General features: G+C 39.3%; 1 protein-coding gene across 1 annotated transcript in view; it reads left to right on the top strand.

The window, feature by feature from the left end:
• Positions 1-341: 341 nt before the first annotated feature.
• The window catches only part of ITGA4 (integrin subunit alpha 4), a gene marked incomplete at its 5' end in the record, with an annotated part of 33,327 nt that continues 12,576 nt past the window's right edge, over positions 342-21,092 (top strand). The window contains 15 exons of the mRNA XM_082285425.1: positions 342-526; positions 616-737; positions 6,659-6,765; positions 6,862-6,991; positions 8,332-8,399; positions 9,050-9,179; positions 12,601-12,686; positions 13,022-13,081; positions 13,175-13,312; positions 13,971-14,082; positions 15,235-15,329; positions 15,705-15,795; positions 17,168-17,213; positions 17,583-17,737; positions 19,068-19,222. Of these exons, the coding sequence (XP_082141551.1) occupies positions 342-526; positions 616-737; positions 6,659-6,765; positions 6,862-6,991; positions 8,332-8,399; positions 9,050-9,179; positions 12,601-12,686; positions 13,022-13,081; positions 13,175-13,312; positions 13,971-14,082; positions 15,235-15,329; positions 15,705-15,795; positions 17,168-17,213; positions 17,583-17,737; positions 19,068-19,222 (1,680 nt within the window). The remainder of the gene's footprint in view (positions 527-615; positions 738-6,658; positions 6,766-6,861; positions 6,992-8,331; positions 8,400-9,049; positions 9,180-12,600; positions 12,687-13,021; positions 13,082-13,174; positions 13,313-13,970; positions 14,083-15,234; positions 15,330-15,704; positions 15,796-17,167; positions 17,214-17,582; positions 17,738-19,067; positions 19,223-21,092) is intronic.

Genomic DNA, 21,092 nt, shown 5'->3' with positions numbered 1-21,092 from the left:
GCCCTCTCTGCCCCGCCGCTGTCGGGATGGCCGCGACCTAGGGGGCCGTGCTCTGCCCGGTGACACGGGGTCTCGGGGGCCATGTCCCTTCCGCAGCGTCCCCGGGGGCGCGGACGGGGCGGGGAGAAACCCGACCCCCGCCGCTTGAGAAGGGAGAGGGGCTGCAGCCGCGCGGGAGGAGGCGGCGGCGTGGCCGTGCGACTCCCCCATTCGGCGGGGACACCCCCAGCCCGGGCTGCGGGGAAGGCGACCCAGGGCGGGGCAGGGCGGGGCGCGGCGCGGCGCTGCCCTCCGCGAGAGGCGGGAAGCCGGCGTCGGTGCGCTGCCGGCCGGCCGGAGCCATGCGGAGCTGCGGGAGGGCGCGGGGCGCTGCGGGCTGGGCCGCCCCGCTGCTCCTGCTGTGGCAGTGCCTGCCGACGGCGCGGCCCTACAACCTGGACACGCAGCACGCGCTGCTCTTTCGTGGGAGCAACGGGACCCTCTTCGGGTACTCGGTTCTCCTGCACCGCCACGGCGAGGAGCGATGGTGAGTCCCCGGCCCGGCCGCCCCCGCGGGGGCCCGTCGCGCCTTGGCCCGGCCGCGGCTCCCCTCACGCTGCCGTCTCTGCCCCGCAGGCTGGTGGCGGGCGCGCCCCGGGCCAGCTGGCCCGCCAACGCCTCGGTGGTCAACCCCGGAGCCATATTCCGGTGCTGGATCGGGGGGAACTCCAGCGGGGAGTGCGAGCAGCTCCAGCTGGGTGAGTTGGCGGTGAGGCGTGGGTGGGAAGACCGCTGCGCCGGGCGGCGGCCGGGGACCGAGGGTCGGTGCCCGCCGCGTTGCGCACACCGCTGCTCCGCTCCGCTCCACTGCCTAACGGGTTGTGCTGGGCCCTTCTGGCTTAAACTGGCTTCTGCCTCTCGCTGAGGGGTGAAATCAGCGCTACTGCCCAAGGACTGTAGCGGCGGCATCAAGAGAAAACATGCACCAAAGCTTGATTTGGGGAAGTTAGGTGTGACAGCTGCCCCTTCCCACAGCCGTTTCTCACCTTTCAGCCTCCGGGTCAAAAGCCCCATGAGAGTTTCGGTCTGACTCCCGCACTGCTCTGCGAAGAGCTAGTGCAGCTTTCAGGGCAGTGGGCGAATGCAATACTCTTGGGGATGGGAGGGCGGAAGTATATGCCTAAATCTTGTTTTCTTTGGCAAAGCCTTTCTTTCGTAGAAGCCACCCTAAAGTAACTCCGAACCACAGTTGCCTTGCTGATGGGTTCTCCCTGCTTGCAGATTTATTGAAAAATTGAGTTTCAGGGGAACAAGGCTATTTTTGACAGAATCAGTTTTTACAGGTCCTGCATTTAAGGTAACTCCTCTATCTCCACAGTCTCCATACTTAGGCGATGTAACTGGCTACACTTATCCAACTTTCAAGTGTTTGACACTTGTTAAAAAGGAGAAGGTTTTGCAATGGCTTACCGTGTGAACATGTGTGAATTGCTTTGGGCTCTCTTCCTGTCCCACTCGCATACAGAGCTGTTCACTCTATTCATATACTGTGTAGAGAATCTTCCTCAACTTTTACTCTGCCACCCTCTAACCAAGAGTATCCCATCCGTTGTTATGAGCCCAGTAAGGATTAGCGCGGGAAAGGCCCTGCTATCAGAGTATTTGAAAGCAATAGTGCGCCATGAACTGGTGGGCTGTCAGGGCAGAGCTCAGCATTCTGTGATAAAAATGGTAAAACAATTATTTCTCTACATGTCTGTGTGTAAAACTTAGAACTGACAGGTTCTGTCCAATTGTTTTGCTACAAATGGATATAAGAGTTATATTTTGTAGGTGGGCTACAAAAGCCTAAGATACTTCAGTGGTGTTTTTCTTATGGTCACACAAGAAAAAGACTAGCAGTTGCCACTAGAAAGAACGGCAATTAAATTTGTACCAGCCCAAGTAGCTTTTGCGGGGTTTTTTGAGTAATTTCATTCCAATACTATATCTATTGAAAAGCTTTACATAAATAAGAGCTTTTTTTTTTTCCGACTGCTTGCTTGTGAGAGGAGGCTTGCAAAAAGTCAAAGAGGTCAACTAAAGTGAAATAGAATATGCTGAGAGTCAGTAAACCCCTATTCTTGGATTGGTGGTAAAAATAGTCCTTTACTGTGTGAGGAAAGGAAAGGAAAGGAAGGCTCGAAAGTTTCAGGTTCTTTCAAAACCACGCACATCTGCAGTGCCTCTCAATTTACTCATTTAGCCAATGGAGAAACAAAAGCTCCAAAGAAATAATATGATGGGTTTTTCCTCAATAGCTTAGGGGATTCTAAGTGAAATGATGCAACAGGCATATGAAAATGTTTATGCGGTTCCAAAGGCTTAAGTTAACATGGCCTCTATTCCCAGGTTCAGAGGCTGCAGGTTTACCCAATGTAGTTTACTGTCCTGTCCTTTTTAAAAAAGTAGTTGCACCACATGAGATTTTTGCAAACTGTAGATTTTCTTTACTGCTAGATGACATCTTTGCATCACTAAGGTTCATCTGTAGCATTTCTGAAGTTAAATAGATGCTGAAAAGAAGTGCTGTATTGTAAAACAGGTCAATGAGGTCAATGAAGAAGCCAAAGGCAGCTGTGGTGCATGGGATGTGAACGAAGTGGGGTAGTATCTGAGGTCACAGAAATACACAAGGGAACTTGCAATTACGAAGCAGAACTTAATTGTCTCTCATCTAACTCATACAAGTTTGGGTTCTGATCTCACAGAATAGGGAATTTCCTTAGAAAAATGTGTGGTGATATATTACACTGCTGAACAGGCACAATGAAAATTAAGTGTTTCTGTCTTGCTCTTAAATTATTGAAATCACATTTTGTTCTGGTAAAAGCATGTTTGAGGTGGTAAGTTTCTAATTGTAAGTCATAAAAATGTGGAGGTGATAACAGGCAATAGAAGTGACTTTCCAAATGTTGGGCTTCTGTAATAAATGGATGTGAATTACTTAGAGACGTAAATATGTTAAAATACTTTGTGTTTCCCTTTTGCTAAAGTGGCCTTGAAACTGGCATAACTAATTAATGAAGGATTCATGAACGATTAGGAAGTCTTTGATCACACAAAACTGCTGTTGTATTTTTATATGTCACAAGTTCCTATCTGCTTCCTCAGTTGCAAGAGTTGCTGGGAATAGTCTTATGCTGCAGTCACGACAGTGTCTGGGATAACTCATTCAGACATATTTTAGAGAATTTTAATGTTGTTCAAGGTGTTGCAGGCCCTGGGCTGGTTGAAGAGCTGAAAAGAGCCGTGAGTTTCACTAGCAAGTCTTTGTCTTCCTAGCCTCTTACTGGCACTTTTGTATCTCTCTCTGACTGATGAATAGAAAAGTTTTCAGTCTCTTTTCGAGTTCTAGTACCTCTGTTTATGGTATCAAGTGTTCCAGACTGCAGACTTATTTGTATTTGGAGTATTTTTAAATAATGGCTTATGTTAGATGCAGAAGCTTGTAATCAAACTTCAGGCACAAACACAAAATACAGTGCTTCAGGCTGAAGCACTAACTGTCCATCTTCTAGTCTTGAATTTCACATCCTTGCCCATGTCAGTTTGGGGTAGTCACAGATTATGGCAGAGGAACTTACACGAAGTTCTTTAGACACTTTGACCTATTGAATTTTGGACTTACAAAATGTTACAGAAATTCTTCAATAGCACTGGCTCTCAGATTTGAAACAGTGATTGACTGGCTAAAGTATATAGGAAACAATATGTGCTATTTTCCATCCAGTCTAAAGAAAGAATTAGTTTTAACTACAAATGAATGCAGGAAATTTAGTGCGTACCGTTTAACATAAGGCCAGAAAGCTCTGCCTGCAGTTTCAGTCTTTCTCCCTTCCTTTAAGTCTGTGCTACAATTAACCTGTGAACAAATTGCCCTCTAGCTCCCCCAGCTGAATCATTACAATGGTAAAGTGAGCAGTTAATGGTTTTCCCCAAAAGGCAGAGCTGTGTTTGTTCAACTTTGATTTTGGTAAGTTTGGTTTTTGGTAGTTTGGTTTTTTTATGTCACTTGCATTGCTCATACCTTGCAAGTGATCTCTTTCAAATAGCCTTACCTATTCCAAGGAATATGAGATCTTCTGGACCTAGGTCTGTTACAGAAGTATGGAAAAAGGTGTCATTTAAAAATGTTTTGGGTAGAAGTTGTTTGAGGGGTGTAAGACAGATAAAACCTGTCAGATCTGTTAAAAGAGAAAATATTACCTGGGTGAGTAAAAATAGACTCTGAGACCCTGACATCTGGAGCAGGATATCAGAAGGCTTATTGCCTTTGCAGTAGGCTTTGTAGTTTTCATCAGTTAGCAGGAGGACCAGAGGAGTTCTTGGTGGATAAAATGGATCATGAGAGGCTGTTGGGCATGGAAAACACTGGAGCAAGTTATATAAGACTGGTTTCTCAGACGACATTGCAAACCTCTGTATAATAATCCTTGAGGCCAAAACCAGAAGTGGCTTTATAAGTTGTGACCTTATTTATATGCAGTTGCATTATTTCTGTGGATGTGTTCAGTGGGGATTATAGCAGGAGTGTATCTTCCAGCTGTGTAATGTACACAGGCATGGGCAATTACTTATTTCTCAGTGACTTTATGACAGCACGTGCTTCTTTTCCCTGAGGCAACCAAGCTGCCATGTCCTCTTGAGCTTATGCAGTGCTGCTCTGTTGCTTGTGCAGAGAACTGCATTTTCTCATTTGATAAAGCTTTTATAATGTCATACCCTGAGCAGGGACTCATCAGGGTGTCTGGGATGTCAAGTTCTCACTTCTCTCTCCCACAAAGGTCTGTAATTTTCAAGGTGGTTGAATACTTGCCAGCCAGAGAAAGAGAGGAAACATAAGGCAGCAGGTCAGCAGAGGGCCAAAATAATTCTGAATCAACATATACTGGAGCAAAGGAAAAGGGGATTGCAATCCAATGAGTGTCAAGGAATGGTGGTGCTTTTTCTTTTTACAAACCTCTGAAACAGGCACAGAAATGAAGCACTAAGGCTGAACTTACTCATCTCTCACATCATCATTTTCTGGTTTTATTTGATTTACTGATAAAAAGTCTTAATCGCTTGGGATCTAAATTCATTGCCCTGGTCTTCTCTACTTCCATTTCCTGCAAATCCACATAAAAGCAAGTCCCAGGTAAGTCATTGTTATAAGAGGATGGAATGCATTGCTAGAAGGGAGTTACCAAAGTGCCTTTTGCAGTTCAAAGGAGGACTAATTCTTACATGTGGGAGTGTAATGGAGTTTTCTTTTCTGAGGAGATTTCAATCAGGTTAACATGCTCTATAATTCAGGCAAACTATGGAAATGTCTCCCTTAGGAAGTGAGGAGTTTTCCATGACATAACTCCAAAATTCAATTCCAAAACTAAATTCTAAACTTGTTTCTGAAAAGTGGTATATATTTAGTACATGGAATTTCATATCTCTGACATTAGCCAATAGGATAATCTATGTATTCATTTAAACTCTCTAATGCATTGGACAGTAATAAATGCCAGTTCTGCGGTCAGCACGGGTGTTTTGTTTGGTGGCTTAATTGTTGAAGGCTTTTTGGTGGGGCAAGGAGTGAGAAGGTGTGGGGTGTGATTTATGTTTTCCATGCAAACAATGTCCCATCAGCATTAGCACTCTGTGGTCTGTACTGGCATCCTCTTCAGGGTAACTAAACTCACCCTTAAACCTCAAATATTTTGGGTTCACCTGTAACTATTCAATCTGAGAAAGTCTTAAAAATTATGCAAAAGAATTTTTTCAAATGACATAATGTGTTTCTTTATTTTATAAGATTTTTTTTTTTTTCATGAACTGACATGCTGATGCATGGAAAATACTGATTCAATAATTTGATAAATGCTTATTCATACAAACATCTTAAAAATGAAAAGCTTGCTTTATATAACTTAGAATAAATGTGTAGCTTCTCCTTACCCTGGGGACCATTACTACTTTCCAGAAGAAAGCAAATACTTGCTAACTTAGCAATACTGTAGCCTTTTGGGGTGTGGGGGCAGAGTTAGAAGAAATTTGCATGTCTTCTCTCAAGGTTTTAAAAAATAACTCTTCTTAAGAACAAACACTAAGAGCTGCTGGTGAATAATTGTAACAGTGAAAGTAGAATGCAGAACATGCATAGGTAATGATCTGACACCCCCAGCAGAGATTGCAGATATACAACCTTTATTTGATAGCCATTTGCAATAGAGATTATTTTAAGGTCTGCTGTCAACAGATATGTAGTTGGAGAGATGTTTGCTTTAGACTAGAGTTTAGGTGGCATTCACAGGTGTTACTTGTGTTTCTTATGAACTTTTAGGCTGAAGAACACTTACAGAGACAGCCTTCACCAAAACTGAGTGTAATGTCACTTTCTATCTTAGTAATGATGGAGAAGCCAATCCTCCCTGCCAGCCTATCACATTCAGAGCCAGTATGCTCCCTTTGGCTACCCACAATCATACCTTTGCTCAAGAAGAAAGTAGGAAGTCTACATGGCCTGTGTAAGACAGAGACAGAGGTCAGATCCACCAAATCCGAATTACTGCGTTGTCCCCCCAGAGTTCTTGGGTGCTCCCGTTAGCCACCACATTGTTCTTCACTTCTCCCTCTGTTCAGAGCATTGGTCCTTGTCTCCTAGGCAACCCCAGTGGAGAGCGCTGTGGGAAGACTTGTTTGGAAGAGCGTGATAATCAGTGGCTGGGTGTCAGCTTGTCGAGGCAACCAAAGGAAAGCGGCTCTATCGTTGTATGTATTAACCACTGGATCTGCGTGTCTTGGTCAGACTGCAATGGCCTTTCGCATGCTTCCATGTCAAATGCTGTGTCTGTTTTATATCCATAGGCTTGTGGACACAGATGGAAAAATGTGTTTTACGTGAAAAATGAACACAAACTGCCACATGGTATTTGTTTCGCCATCCCTTCTGATTTTCGAACTGAGCTGAGCAGGAGAATATGCCCATGCTATATAGGTAAGCAGAATGCTTGAGTCCTTTTGTAGGGAAGGGTGAGATACACAACTGGATGGTACAGTTTGTGGAAAGCCTGTGTTGCTCTGAGCAGGTGTTCTGCAGCCAAAGGTTTGGGGGCTGAGTGCTGATTATATGAGCAGTTGTGATGTAAAGATGTTTATCAGTTTAAAGAAAAACTGCTTTCAGAAGTCAAAAATAATTTATATATAATAACAGGGCATCAGAATAGCTTTTCCCTGGACTGCATTGCTGAAGGATGTGTGCTTCTCAAAAACAGGCCAGTAGAGGACATCCTCCTTTCCTTTACTCTTGTCATTTGCTTGCTCTGCTCAGGAGAGTCACACAGCAGAGCAGCAGAAATACCTGCAAGTGATTGTTGCCATCTGTTCCTTAGCCTTTGATACAAAGGTGCGGTGGTGCCTGTCACAGCATGTGTCCTTGTCCCTTACTTGCCTTCTGCCAAGCCTGCTGCTGTGGCATGAGACTTTCAGGGGTCTTTCCTCAGAGAACTTCAGGAGCAGAATAAGAGTCAAGACCTGAAGCTAATAAATGATTCCATCCATGCTTTTCCATTCTTATCTACCACCCACCCAGGAGAGCAATCTCGTGCCCTGATCTCATGCCCTTGTGTCTTGCCACTGCAAGGATCAGCTGATAATCTGACCTTTCTGTGCAGAGAGTGATGCCATCAAACATCCCACTGCTTGCTTTGGAGAATGTTACAAGGGATGGTGAAACCATGCTTTTATCTTTAGAGACTTTAGGTGTACAAATCTATGTATGGAATGAAGGGTATCCTGATGGCAGGCAGTCAGCAAAGAATTGCAGGAAACCAGAGCTGGGACAGAGTGTTGGATTGCTGAGGATGAAAGCAGTATGTCAAAGACTGCCATAAAACGAACACTTCATGGCACCAGTGGAGCACAGGGCAAGTCCTGTCAAGATACATAATTCTGTCAGTCAGAGTGTGCCAGAATTACAAAGTGGAAGGGTATCCAGATGTGGTGCTCAGACTATTTGGGTGTTTCATTCATGGAACAATTTTGAAAGGAAAGTATAGCCTTTAAAGTCACAACATTTCAAAGGCAGGTATGATCAGGTGATACATAGTGTTTTGAGTTTGTTACAATACTATATTGCACCCAAAGGCCATAGAGTGGAAACCAGTGTTTCTAGTGTTATTACAGAACTGACAACCAACTTTTTGGGGGATGGGGGGATTGTGGTTTTTTGTTTTTTTTTTTTTCCCTAAGTTGTCTCAACTTCTGTAAAAGGCCTGGTAACAAAGCTCTGGAACTACATGCTTCTCATCCTTTTTAATATTTCTTGCGTATTCCCAGATCATGCACGAAAGTTTGGAGAAAACCATGGGTCATGTCAGGCTGGAATGTCTAGTTTTTACATTGAGGTGTGTATTAAAGATACCAAACATTGCTCTGTTTATATACTGACTTTTATGTATAATATGTGAAAGTGTATATGTAAATGCAAGCATCAACGCCGTATTTTATTGGGGGAGGGAAAAATCACTTTTCTAATTTTTTTTTTTAATTGAATCTTGCTATGACTTGCATGATAATTCCCAAGTAAGCTTTTAACTTTTATTCTCAAGAATACTTTTACACTTTACTGAATGCAAAGTTATTTTTCATCTGGAAAAAAGGCATGGATATAGCAGAGGATGAAATTTTATTATTTTATTTAATCTGCTTGATGTAACATTAGTAATGCTTACCTTCTTGCTTTACAGAGTAATATTCTATATTATTTAATCTCCATTCCACCCTAAGATTGTAATTTCTAAAAAACTCCTTTGAGAAGAGAATATCCTGTTTGTTTTTGTTCTTACAGTTCAAAGCTTTTAATAACCATATTTTTACAAAGTCTGGAAAATATTATCTGTAATCTAGTGGTAAACCACAGTGCTGAGCCAGATGCATCTCCAGTAGCATTTCATGGAATTCACAGGAGATCTAAAGAAAAGCATTTTACTTGTTTTGCTTATTTTCATGAATATTTCAATGTGAATAATATGGCTTTGTTTTACTTTTCTTTTAGGACTTAATTATAATGGGAGCCCCTGGATCATTTTATTGGACTGGTTCTGTTTTTGTATACAATACAACTGCGAATACAATCCACGCTTACACAGATTCAAATAACCAAGTAAAATTTGGCAGTTATCTAGGTACTTAAAATATTTAATACTTTACTAAAATATAAGCTAAATAGCTGGTCTTGGGATGAGTGCACAGTGTTTTTCAGTGTTTTCACTATTAACCCCAGAAGCAATGGTTTTAAAGATGTGTTCTGATTTTGTTAAATATTATTGAATTATAAGGCTTCCTCTCTGTTCTTTTTATGAGGAAACTTCTCCAACATTGGATTTCTGTTCTTATCATCTCTCCACTGACTTTTAATCATTTCTTGATTTAGAAGGTAGAGATGCTTCTGATTAGCAATGGTTTTCACTTCACTCTTAAGTCCGAAATGCTGCCAAGAGCTTTCACAGAAAAAGACAATGATTTTACATATAAGAAAAATCTGAAAAGATTGTTACAGTGAAAGCTGCAAGCAAGTCTTAATTGCATTGTCAATAAGGGGAAGTATGCTATGACCTTTAGAGACAAAGTTTCCTCCAATAGTTTTTTTTTTTTTTCTTTTTTATTCCAAACATATCTTGGTCCAGATATGTGGGAAGGCAAACCTCGTCTATGAATGTCTGCAACCAAGGCCATGAAGTTCTATTCGTGTACCTATATCCAAGTAACAAGCTGAATTTAGGGCTACAGTTTGGAAAGGTTTATTCCAGAAAACATCAGCAGCTTCAGTCATCTCACAAACACTAAGAAAAGCTCATCTTTCCTTTCTGAAGTCCTGAGCAAGAATATTTTTGCTTGTGACCATTGGTTTTTGCATTTTCCCATTCAGAGTTCCGGTTCACGTGGATAAACATTTCCTGTTTCTGATTCCACTCCTCTGACAATAGGAAGTTGGCATATGTTATGAAATAGCTGTTGTGAAACATAGGCACTAACTAACACTTCAGAATTCAGTTCTGAGCTGCAAAGGCCGCAGTGCCTCTGCGGGAAAGTCAAGCAAAAGAGAAGCTGTGTGGTAAAAGGGGATCAGGCACGCAGATCCTTAGGGTCAACCAGTAGCACTTCTAACCTTTCACAGGACAAAAGAAAAGCTTCAGAGAATGCTCCAGCTTTCCAGTAATAATCAGCAGAAAAAGTACTGCACCTGTCTGGGGAAAAAAGTTCATTCCAGATTTCTGCTTCTGCAAGTATAAGAACGAGAATTTCTGTAATGAATGAGTCAAATCATTTGACAGCCAGAAGCCAGATACAGGTAAATGGGTGAAAACCTGCATAAGGACTATGTTGGAGAGAGTGTAGGGAAGGCCTTTCCACACAGATGTGGTCTCTCTTAGTTTCCTTGGCCATCCAGAACATGAAATTAGCTGGAGTTTGCTTCCAAATACTGCTCTAGTGATCTGGAGCATGTTGGCTCAGCACAGCCATATGTCTTCTAAACTTGCCCTTCTACAGGAAAGTAAAGAAGGGCACCATTAACTCATCTGTGTGTCTTTACAGTAGCAGCTGTGATAAACCTTTAATTTTGCATTTTCACGCTATACTTTAACCTCTGCTTCCTTCCTTCATAATAATCCATAGTGTGGTTGAAAGAATTTAAAGGTACCTTTCTTCCCCTCCCTCAGCTTCTGTCCCATCTTTGTGATTGTTGAAGATAAAAACTTGTTCAGGGTTAATTCTGTTACCAAATTTTTTTTTTAGAGGTCTGAGTTTGTTTTTTCCTTAAGTAATGAATAAAATTATCCCTACCAAGTGGTGGAAGAGTGTGACCAGAGTGTAATTCAAGCACGTGATTAGATACAATTATCTATTTACTCTGTTCTTCTTCTGGTAGGGACAAAGAAGTTGGCATCTTTATTTATGTTTTTCATGACACTGTTAAAGAGTAATAATTAAGAAACTAGAGACTACAGGAAGTGCAAATGTATTGTAGCATTTTCCATATGTTGGAAGAAACAAAGCTGTTCATGTACCAGACAACTGAAAGAAAGAAGGAACTTAGAAAGACATTCGTAATACATAACTCTAGGTAATATTTTCTTCACTACTTCAGTTTCTACTCTTGGAGAATTGTAACTGACTTTTATAAAAGGAATTTTCTAAGTTATTCAGTCTTTCAAATCAGCTGGCCCTGATGAAAGAGTAACCTAGGGTAATTAACAAAGTGCCTTAAAGAAATCATAAAGTAAAAGACAGTTCCTTTTAGAAATCTGAGGATGACAAGTAACATTTCAGAAAACTGAAACTGTAGTAATGGTAAAGAGAAGAAAACTATGGAGTTGGAAATAAAACTTCGTTTCTCTATGCCTTTAAATTTAAAAAGTGTCAGTTATGTGATTTCCCCTCCCCTGCCAAACATTCTCATACCATTAAAGAAAAATGAGGACTACACGATTACTGTAATTTTTGTGTATGTTTGGCTTTTTTTTTAAGTTCTTAAGAATTTGTAATGTTTAAACTTTAGCAAAACCAAAATAACTAGAAAATAAATGACAGAGGAGGTAAATTAAGGTTTATCCTTAATTTTTTGTTGAGTAAATAAAAACTAGGTGTTGACCTTCAAGTGATAAATTTCCCTGTTCATCTCTTTTAGCTTAAAATATGAAAAGAAAAAGGTGTCTTAATGAGAACTTGAATTCTAGGCAGTTATCTTCACAGATTAAAGATTCAAGGCTTGTTCTCATCTATCCAAGATGATTTTTCCATTTTCTCTGCGTGCTGTGAACATCGGCAGTCATTCAGTAAATGCAAGAGTAGCAGAATATGTTATCTGTCTTTCCTGTTTCAGCTGAGCTGTAATGTATTCTGGAAAGAGTAAGGATGACTTGTGCAGCTACAGGTTAAGATGTTAGCCTTTGTTTTGCCATTCTGTGTCTGGATGTCTGCAGCAAAATATGATCCTGTTTAAGATCTGTCTCCACACACAGAAAGGCCTTGTAATGTTGATTTATTTACAAAAGCTACTGTAATTGTTTTTTATTACATAATCAGTCTTTTGCAATTCATTCTTGACATTTTCATGTGTTGTGTCCATGGTGCTCTGTGTGTATGTGCATATAGAAGTAGCACTGCATTTAGTTTTTCTTCAATCCACCTACAATAGTCAAAGAGTAACAATTGAATCAAGTATTACCACATTGTAGTGCATGTACTTTTGATCATTTTTATTTGTATTAATAATATGGACACCTGACCCGTTGCAGAATATGCATTAACAGAAGGTGTTTGCAATTTATTTTATTTTCTTTTGAAGTATGGCAGATAATTGAGTTCTTGGGAAGAAATTAGTGTTTCTGACACTTTTTCTTGCTTGATGGAACTTACTGTTTGTATTGACCTTTTACTTGCACTTCAAAAACTTTCTGTTCTTTTTTCATTGCTCACTTGCGTGAGGTCTGAATGTCAGACTTACAAAAATTTATGGTGTTGACAGATTTTATACAGCATGCTCCCATTCTTTCTTTGTTATGTAGCATTTCCAGTATTGAATAGTGCATTTCTAATTTGCAGGATATTCTGTTGGAGCAGGACATTTTCTGACACCATCCAGTACAGAAGTAGTTGGAGGGGCTCCCCAACAGGAGCAGACTGGTAAAGTAAGTGATTGTAATATGGTTTGAAGACTATAACCACACAAAAACACTCATGATCTTCCAATTTAGATTAATATATTAAAGACAGGTATCAGATATGACTTCTCATGGGGGGGAAAAGTTGAAGAGGGAACCAGGGTAGATAGTCTAGGTAACATTGATATGAACTATGGTGTTAAAAAAAGGTGTGCAGGTAGGAAATAGGGGATAGCTGTACTTTGTGATATTGTGCATTGTTTTGCTGATTCTATAGCACCTGCTGTAGAGAAAACACTGAGAAGTATTTCAGATTACAGTTTTCTGAATGCCACTTTTTTTTTTTGTTTTTTTCATTTTAGGCATATATTTTTAGCATTGAGAAGCAACTAAATATCCTATTTGAACTAAGGGGTAAAAAGGTAAATGTTTTGTATTACTTTTCTGCACCTTGTAACTTCTAGCACGTCTTCATCAAAATTCAAAAATAATAATGATTTCTTGTCTGCACACAGCTTGGTTCTTACTTTGGAGCTTCAGTCTGTGCTGTGGACCTGAATTCAGATGGCTTCTCAGACTTACTAGTTGGTGCTCCAATGCAAAGTACCATCAGAGAAGAAGGAAGAGTTTATGTCTATATTAATTCAGGTTCTGTAAGTATTTTCTCTGAAAAACACATGGCAACACAGCCGTTCTGGTTTAACAGGCTAAGAGGAAGAGTTTTCCTCTCTTCGTATCCAATATTTCAGGATGTGGGAAAAGCAACAGTAGAGCTGTGATGGCTACCCAGGAGGCGTGCATAACACACCCCCAAAGGCTGTGGTGTCAGCTGTAGCACAGTTACAACTGAAGACAGACTGGGTTGGTTTCCTAGGAGCTGTAGGTGGTGACAGCCTGTTGCTGCAGCCCCTTTCCAAGCTCTTCTCCACTACTGTGCTTCTCACTGAACTGCCGTGTGAAGAACAGCTTATTAAGCCCTTCAGAAACAAACAAGGAATGAAACATTTGCCTGCTGTTACTGGTACCTGTCAGGAAAGAGACGGGTACTCCTCAGCTTTGCAAATAAAGTGACTGGACAGATCATGCATTAAAATTAGCTTCTTTTTTCTGAGGTTCAGTAGTGGAAGTGCAATCACTTTAATATTCTTACACTAAATACCATAAAATGTATTTGAAAATGCTTGCTTCTACTCCAAGGAATTTGGTGGGATTATATATCTACTATCCAAGGCAGTTTTAACATTTTGAGTAATGTTCCAGGTCACCTGGAAGATGCTCTGTTAATGTGCCATTGACTCTGTTTCCCTTCAGGGAGCAAAGATGGTAGAACTGAACATAGAGCTCAGCGGGAGTGACTCCTATGCAGCGAGGTTTGGAGAGTCCATAGCCAATCTAGGAGACATAGATAATGATGGCTTTGAAGGTAAGAATACAAAGAAAACCAATTTCTCAAAAGAGAAATTGGGTAATATAAAGTATTTTTTCTGTAGTAATTAAAAAGCAGAGCAGAGCCAACTTCTTTAGTGATCTAAACCATCAGTATCAGCCCTGTAAAGATAATGGTGTGTGTGTTGGTGTAGTATCTGACCTCAAGAATGTGTGTGTAATTTTAATTGGCATGATTTTAACTTGACTGTCCCATTTTCCTCTCACCAGTAGAGAGACATAATGTGTTTTGTGTGCTTTAGTTACCACAGTATGGATTCAGTCAATGTGGATTCAATCAGGGAATTGTTCAGTAAAACCAAACAGTCAGAAGCTTTGTGTTTCTTGTGATTTTGGTTTGGTGCAGCATAAAGTATTTCTGATTTGCAGGTAGTTCAGGTTTTGCTTATTTGTAAATGCAAGTTTGCAGTTATTAATAGTGACTTTCAAGATGGTTTAATAACCTCCCCCTCCCCCCCCCCTCCCCTGGCTATTTCAACCATGGGGGGCTTTGGTAAGGGCTGTTGAGGATGGATTGGTGAGTAGGTACATTCATTCAGTTTGTTATGAGTTGCTGCACCCCTCTGGGGTTAAGTAATCTAGGCATAAAACATATCCCTTTGTACCAACCAGCTACCTTCATTTCCTCATTAAATGCCTTTTCAAGCTCATTATTGACCGTTATGGACATTTCTTAGAAAAATAAATGTTTCATTTTGGCACTTTATAATAAGAGTACTGTATTTCAGTGACCTAACCCATGTGGGAAGAGCAGGAAAACCATCACTGTTCCATGAATACAAGGCTTTTTTTTTTCTTTTTGTAAAGATCATGATAATTTTGGCTATTTGCATGGTAACCTTTTAACCTCTTAAAGGTCAAAATTAGTATTGCTAGAAATAGACTTCATCTTTAACATAATAGCTGTATTTGATTGTTGCTTTTCATACATAGTAACTAAGGTAGAATCAGATTACTGGTCTGTTTTGGTTTATATCTTTGTTTGCTTGTATCTATGTTCAACACTGCCTTTGAATTCAGGCAAGTGAATCGGGTCTGGCATTGCATGCATCAGGATTTGCATTTCTTTTAACTGTTCCTTGTTCATATTTCCTAGTGAACTGATCATTGCTAAATTTTTTTTCCACAGATGTGGCAATTGGGGCTCCACAAGAAGATAATCTGAAAGGGGCTGTTTATATATACAATGGGAGGAAAGATGGAATAACACCATCATTTTCACAGGTGTGCTTTTTTCAATGCAAGATACCCAATACAGAAAAACCCTAAGTTTAAATCTTAGAGGGTTTTTGCTTCATTTAACACTGACCATCTGAAGGACTTTAAAAGACTTCAGAAAATTTTTACATGGTCTGTGATTTCCAGTCATAACATAACCTGTAAGAGTGAAAAAAATTGTTTTGGGGGGCTTTAGACAAGGTTTAGGGGATTTTACATATTCAGTAATTGAGGAATGTTATTTTCAGGGTTATACTTTCACCGTTAAGTCCATAACTGCATTCAGCAGCAGGATTGTTGTGCTAACATTTTTCACTGGAAATTGTAACTCAGAGATTAGTTTTCCAAGAATAATTTTCTCTTTTACGTTCTTCTTCTCAGAGAATACAAGGACAAGAAGTCAGTAATTCTTTAAGCATGTTTGGACAATCCATATCAAGTGGCATTGATGTAGATAACAATGGTTATCAAGGTAAATTAAACAATTTTGTTTATTTTTCATTTTTAAAAGAATATAAATTCATAGGGAACAACCCTACTGTGCTACTTGATACTTTTAACAAAAGCAGAATCTGTTATTGAGATGACATGTCACATCTCATATTTTAGGAAGAAAAAAGAAGAGGTAAAGCTGAGGCCAAGCAGTCAGTTTTCACGGTCATCTAACTATTATTTAAGGCCTGATAACAATGTAATAGTATGATCATAGTGCACAAAGAGGAAGAGAAATGTGATTTATATTTTTAAAGTAGCTATCTCATCTGATAATGTCACAGTGAGCTGGTTTGGGCACTGGAAGCGTGTTTGTTGTCCAGACTAGTGTGCTAACCTAAATATATTGCTGGCCTTCCCAGAGTCTGGATTTTGACAGGAGTCATGGGCTCCTTGACTCTCAGAGTGAACAGCACTTTAACCTCACATAGGGCTCATGGCTGTGAATTAAGACCATTGTGGTGTTCTTGTTGCCATGACAAAGTAATGTTAATTTGGTGTAAAACAACTTCACTTTTTCCAAGTATATATTAATTGCTTTATATTTCATCAAAACATTTTGACATTTTGCAGACAAGTGTGATGTCAGGGCAGGTATGTCTGTCTGGCTCTTGTGGATGTAAAAGCACAAGGTTACCATGAATTGTGTGTCGTATATTTGGCTCTGTCCACAGAAATGTTATCCAGGTTAATTTGTAATGCTGGGCTAAAAGGTAAGTGACAAGTAGTTTGCTGTCAGGTCAGCTGTTGGTTACTAATCTGGAAGTCACATCCTCAGGCCCTTACAGTCATCTGACAATTCACTTTTGCTACCTCATTTGAGAGGTATATATACTGTCTATATTTATTTCCTTCTTGCACGATTAGGTGTCAGTCTGGAGTAAAGTAAATACTTTTTTCTGTCTCTCTCTATGTATAATTTCATACATAAATAGAGATAAGCAATTCTGTTTTTTATATATATATATATAAAACAATGTGCATGTATAGCAATATTGAATATCTGGATGGAGAAGAAGGCAAGTATCTCCTATTTAGCTGAATTGTCCTTCAGTATCAACCACTTAAACCGCTTTTCTTTGATTAAGAAATCAAATCATCACATTATCAATATCTGCAAGTCCAGGAAATTAGCATGCACCATTAATGGACAGTGGACAAGTATTTGAGGATCCATCTTTGAGTATTAGCATGCCCCTTTTAATAAAAAAAGGGAAAATGGTGTTTTAATGCTGACCAAAAGGTGAATATGCTATAACGTGCTTGTACCTGACAAGTAATTCCTGTTGACAAATTGTGCTTATTGATTTTTTTTTTTTTTTTTTTTTTTTTTTTTTTTTTTTTTTGTGCAGATGTAGCCGTTGGTGCATTTTTCTCTGATTCTGCTGTGGTGTTGAGGTGAGATTGCTCCATTTCACTGCTTTTGAAGACCATATAATTTAACTCAATTTTTTAAGTGCAATTTAATAAAACTCAGTAGTGTAATTTAACCTCATTATATTCTTGATGTCTTGAACTTCAGTCATTAGGCTCTAGAAGGCTCTACAAATGAAACATTTAAATAAACACCTTGAAAAAATGAAAATATCATTCTGAAACTTACTGAGACAACAAATAATGTACATAGAACAATTTGAAACTATCTGAAAAATGCAGATAACTTCAAAATTATAATTCTAAAATATAAAAATAGATTGTCAGAGATGGTTAGTTTTTGCAGCTATTTCTGGCCACTATTTGTGAACACTTACTCTTTTCTATTCGTAGAACAAAACCAGTGATAATTGTTGAAGCTTCTTTAAAACATTCTAATTCAATAAATCGAACTAACTTAGACTGCATGGAAAATGAGCAGCCTGCCACCTGTATGAATTTGAAGATATGCTTTACCTATAGTGGACGAGAGGTTCCTGGTTATATTGGTAAGCTACTGGAAGAAAAAGCCAGTATATGTATTCATTTTAAATGTACCTATTTACAGAATAATGCTACTGGTATTTAATAGACCATTAATCTAAGTTCAATATAAAATGAAAAGCTGAAAACTTTTTTTATGTCATGATTACCCTATAACATCAAGCCATTATGCTTCTGTTCAGTTTAGAATAACTTACAGCTACTTTGAGAGACAGCAGCATTAAAAGGGTGATATTTAGGTGTTCTCTAACAGCAGTCCTCCCAGGCATGGACTAAACCAGATGGGACTCCTGTGGGATGCTGTCTTCAACTTAGCAATAGAGAGAAGACATTCCTTCATAAACCAGCTCAAGCAGCTGATAATGCAATTGTGGGACATTATGTGAAACAGAAGGAGTTCCACCAAGATTACTGAAAAATAAATCTTGTATTATATTTTATATAATGCGTGTTTTGCTCTTGGCAAAACCAGGTATTGCTAGAGGCAATATCTATCAGAGGGGATATTCATGGAGAATTAATTTAAAATAATTTACTGTCTAAATTTGACTGTATTGCCTGAGTGATTTTAACCTACTTGTCATGTGCTATTTGTAAACTGCAAACAGCCCTGCAAGTACATGGTATATAAAATTAAATTGCTTAACTCTTCTGTGTGAGAACATTCAATAACCTTTGGGAGCATGTTACAGAGAACATATGCATTGATGACCTGTAAAGTTGTCTTTTGATCTTTATCAGATCTTTTGAAGCTCATATTCCTTTTGAAAGATGAGCAGTCAGACTGGGTCACCCTTGCTGGACTTTTACATAAGGCTTTTTAACTTAAAAAAGAACTAGTAGAAACTGTAGATAACCTAACTCTTGGCAAAAAATTTAGATGTTATAGATTTGTAATGCTCTGAAACTTGCTTGCAACTTGTTATCATAGCAATTCATACTAACTTAAATAGAAAAAACAGTGAAGTTAAACAGTATTTGTCAGTGTGTGTTGACTTAACTGTTGTAATTTACTGTCAGCCCTGTAACTAACTGAAGTGGGTTTTCTATAAACAGATTTTGGTAGAAAACTATGAATACAACCTGATAAACTATCCCTGATACGAAAGCATGTATCAGGGAACAGCCATGAAGCAATCAATTTTCAGGGTACTAGAAGTTTTTATTTCATATGGATTTATGTCAGAGCATTTTTAAGCAGAGCATTTTAAAATGGATGTTACAGAACATACTTATGGAAGTGAGTCAGAAATTGTAATTTCTACCATAAATTCATTAAAATTGTAACACTTAAAGATTTTACAACCTTTACTTTCCCTGGGTTTTATTTTGTAGTATTGCTTTATAATCTGAGTGTTGACGTGAACAGAAAAGAGGATACACAAGCAAGATTTTATTTTTCCTCCAATGGAACATATGATACAATCTCAGGAAAAGTAAAGATTTACAGCAGTATTACTGCCTGCAAAGATCATCCAGCATTTATGAGGGTAATGTAGTTTTCAGTATGTATTGTCCTGTAAATCCTTTGTTCTCTTTTGAAAAGCAGACCTGCTGTAAAAGGACCTACTCTGTTTTCAACTACATCACATCATTTTGGAAGTAAAATATTTGTATTCAGATCTTCCACAGTTAATATATTGTAATTCTGATGGTTTTTCTGGGGAAGTCAGTGGGTCTGCCATCTCTTACATTGGTGACAACATGCATTATAATAATAATAACCACAGTGATGAAGTTGGACCATGAGCATTTTTGAAATTTTTTTCATCATTTTTATGGATGACAGATCACACTTAGATTGAGGTTGGTTTGGAGCAACCAAGAAGATATGATATAACATGCATATTCTGCTGACTGTTTCTGATGGAACTTTCCTATGTACTGCTTAATGCAGTATCTTAAAACTTGTAATTTTTGTGTTTTGTCATTTGTAACTATTTCAAAGAGCACGTGTATGGTCTTGCTCCTGTTTTTATTGTGAGCAGATAAGGTAGACTTGGCTAAAAAAGAAAGAACCCACTCCTGATCTACAGGAAGTGACATGAAGACCATTGCTAGAAAAGTCTGTAGTTCAAGGTTTATAGTGTGGTGTGCTTTGTGAATTTGCTGCAAGGAGCCAAATGCTAGCAGGGTGTGAAGAGCACTTGCTTGGGCTTGCTTGATTTTTTTTCCTTCAAGGAATGCAGCCCTCACCCATAATCTGAAGGTGGAAATGGGGTAGGAAGATCCCTCATGAGAGTTCCACAAATGAATTTAGAGCTGAACAATATGAAGAATGTGCACTGTGCTGAAAAAGTGACCTCTCTACTTCTCTGCTTACAAACGTGAAACCTGCACAGACATGTCTTTCTCCTGGACCAGATTAGTAGTGAATGTGGTTACAGTTCTCCCTCTGTGATGGTGCAGAGACAACTTTGCTGTAGAAAAACTTGCTGATAGCAGTGCTTCAGAAGAGAAGCCACTGAGATAGAAGGTCTGCCAGAGCAATGGGCACAGCAGGAGGCTGTTGGAGACCTGCAGGGTGTTGGCCGGGGAGGCCTGTATCAACACCAGGAATAGATGGCACCAGCTGCTGGGTTGACTGTTGGTTTCTGCAGAAGTAGGGTTTGATCCAACAGCCACCACCCTTTGAAACTGAGCATGGTACTGACCCAGAAGTAAGTTAGTAAGAATCTAGTCAGTAAGATCTTAACTGCCAAAGTAGTCTCAAAGTCACTGTTGCCCTGGAGGGTATGAACTGTTGTGTTCATGCTTGATGTATCACTCTGAGAGATGAATGAGGGACTTGTCTTGAAAGTGGAAAAAAACCCCAATAATCAGGACAAGGATATAATATTTTTAAGGCTATTCAATGAACAAGAAAAAGCTAGTCACTTTTATTCTATCAAACATCTTAGAAGCTTGTCTTCCAAAACAAAAATTTTGGAAAAACTTCGAAGCCCTAAACCACAACTAACAATAAAAATTAGTGGACACAAAGGAACCGTATTTTATTAAACTCAGAAAAAATAGACTTATCTCCTGTCAGACCTTATTTAAGGGGGAAGAGAGAGGGAGTATTTAGATGTAAAGGGGAAATAAGGGCAATAAAATAATGGACTAGTTTGCCTAGACTTTTCTTAAAAATCCTCAAGGTAGCAATTCTGTGACCTTTTGAAGCAAACATCTATCAGGGTGAATGGTGCAGTTGATCCTGTACAAAGGCTGGAAAATAAATATAATTTTCTACAGCTACAAAAAAACCTGCAGGGAAATATTCTTGCATGTATTTTTCTTCTTCCTTGGTTTCACTTACTTTTTGTTTATGACACCATTAGAAGCAAATTCTTCATCATAAAGCTTCAGGATAGAAAGGAA

This window comes from Coloeus monedula (genome assembly GCF_965178545.1).
Source record: "Coloeus monedula genome assembly, chromosome: 7".
Classification (NCBI taxonomy): Eukaryota; Metazoa; Chordata; class Aves; order Passeriformes; family Corvidae; genus Coloeus; species Coloeus monedula.
The sequence above is the reverse complement of the archived record's forward strand: the minus strand, read 5'-3'. Positions and strand labels throughout refer to the sequence as shown.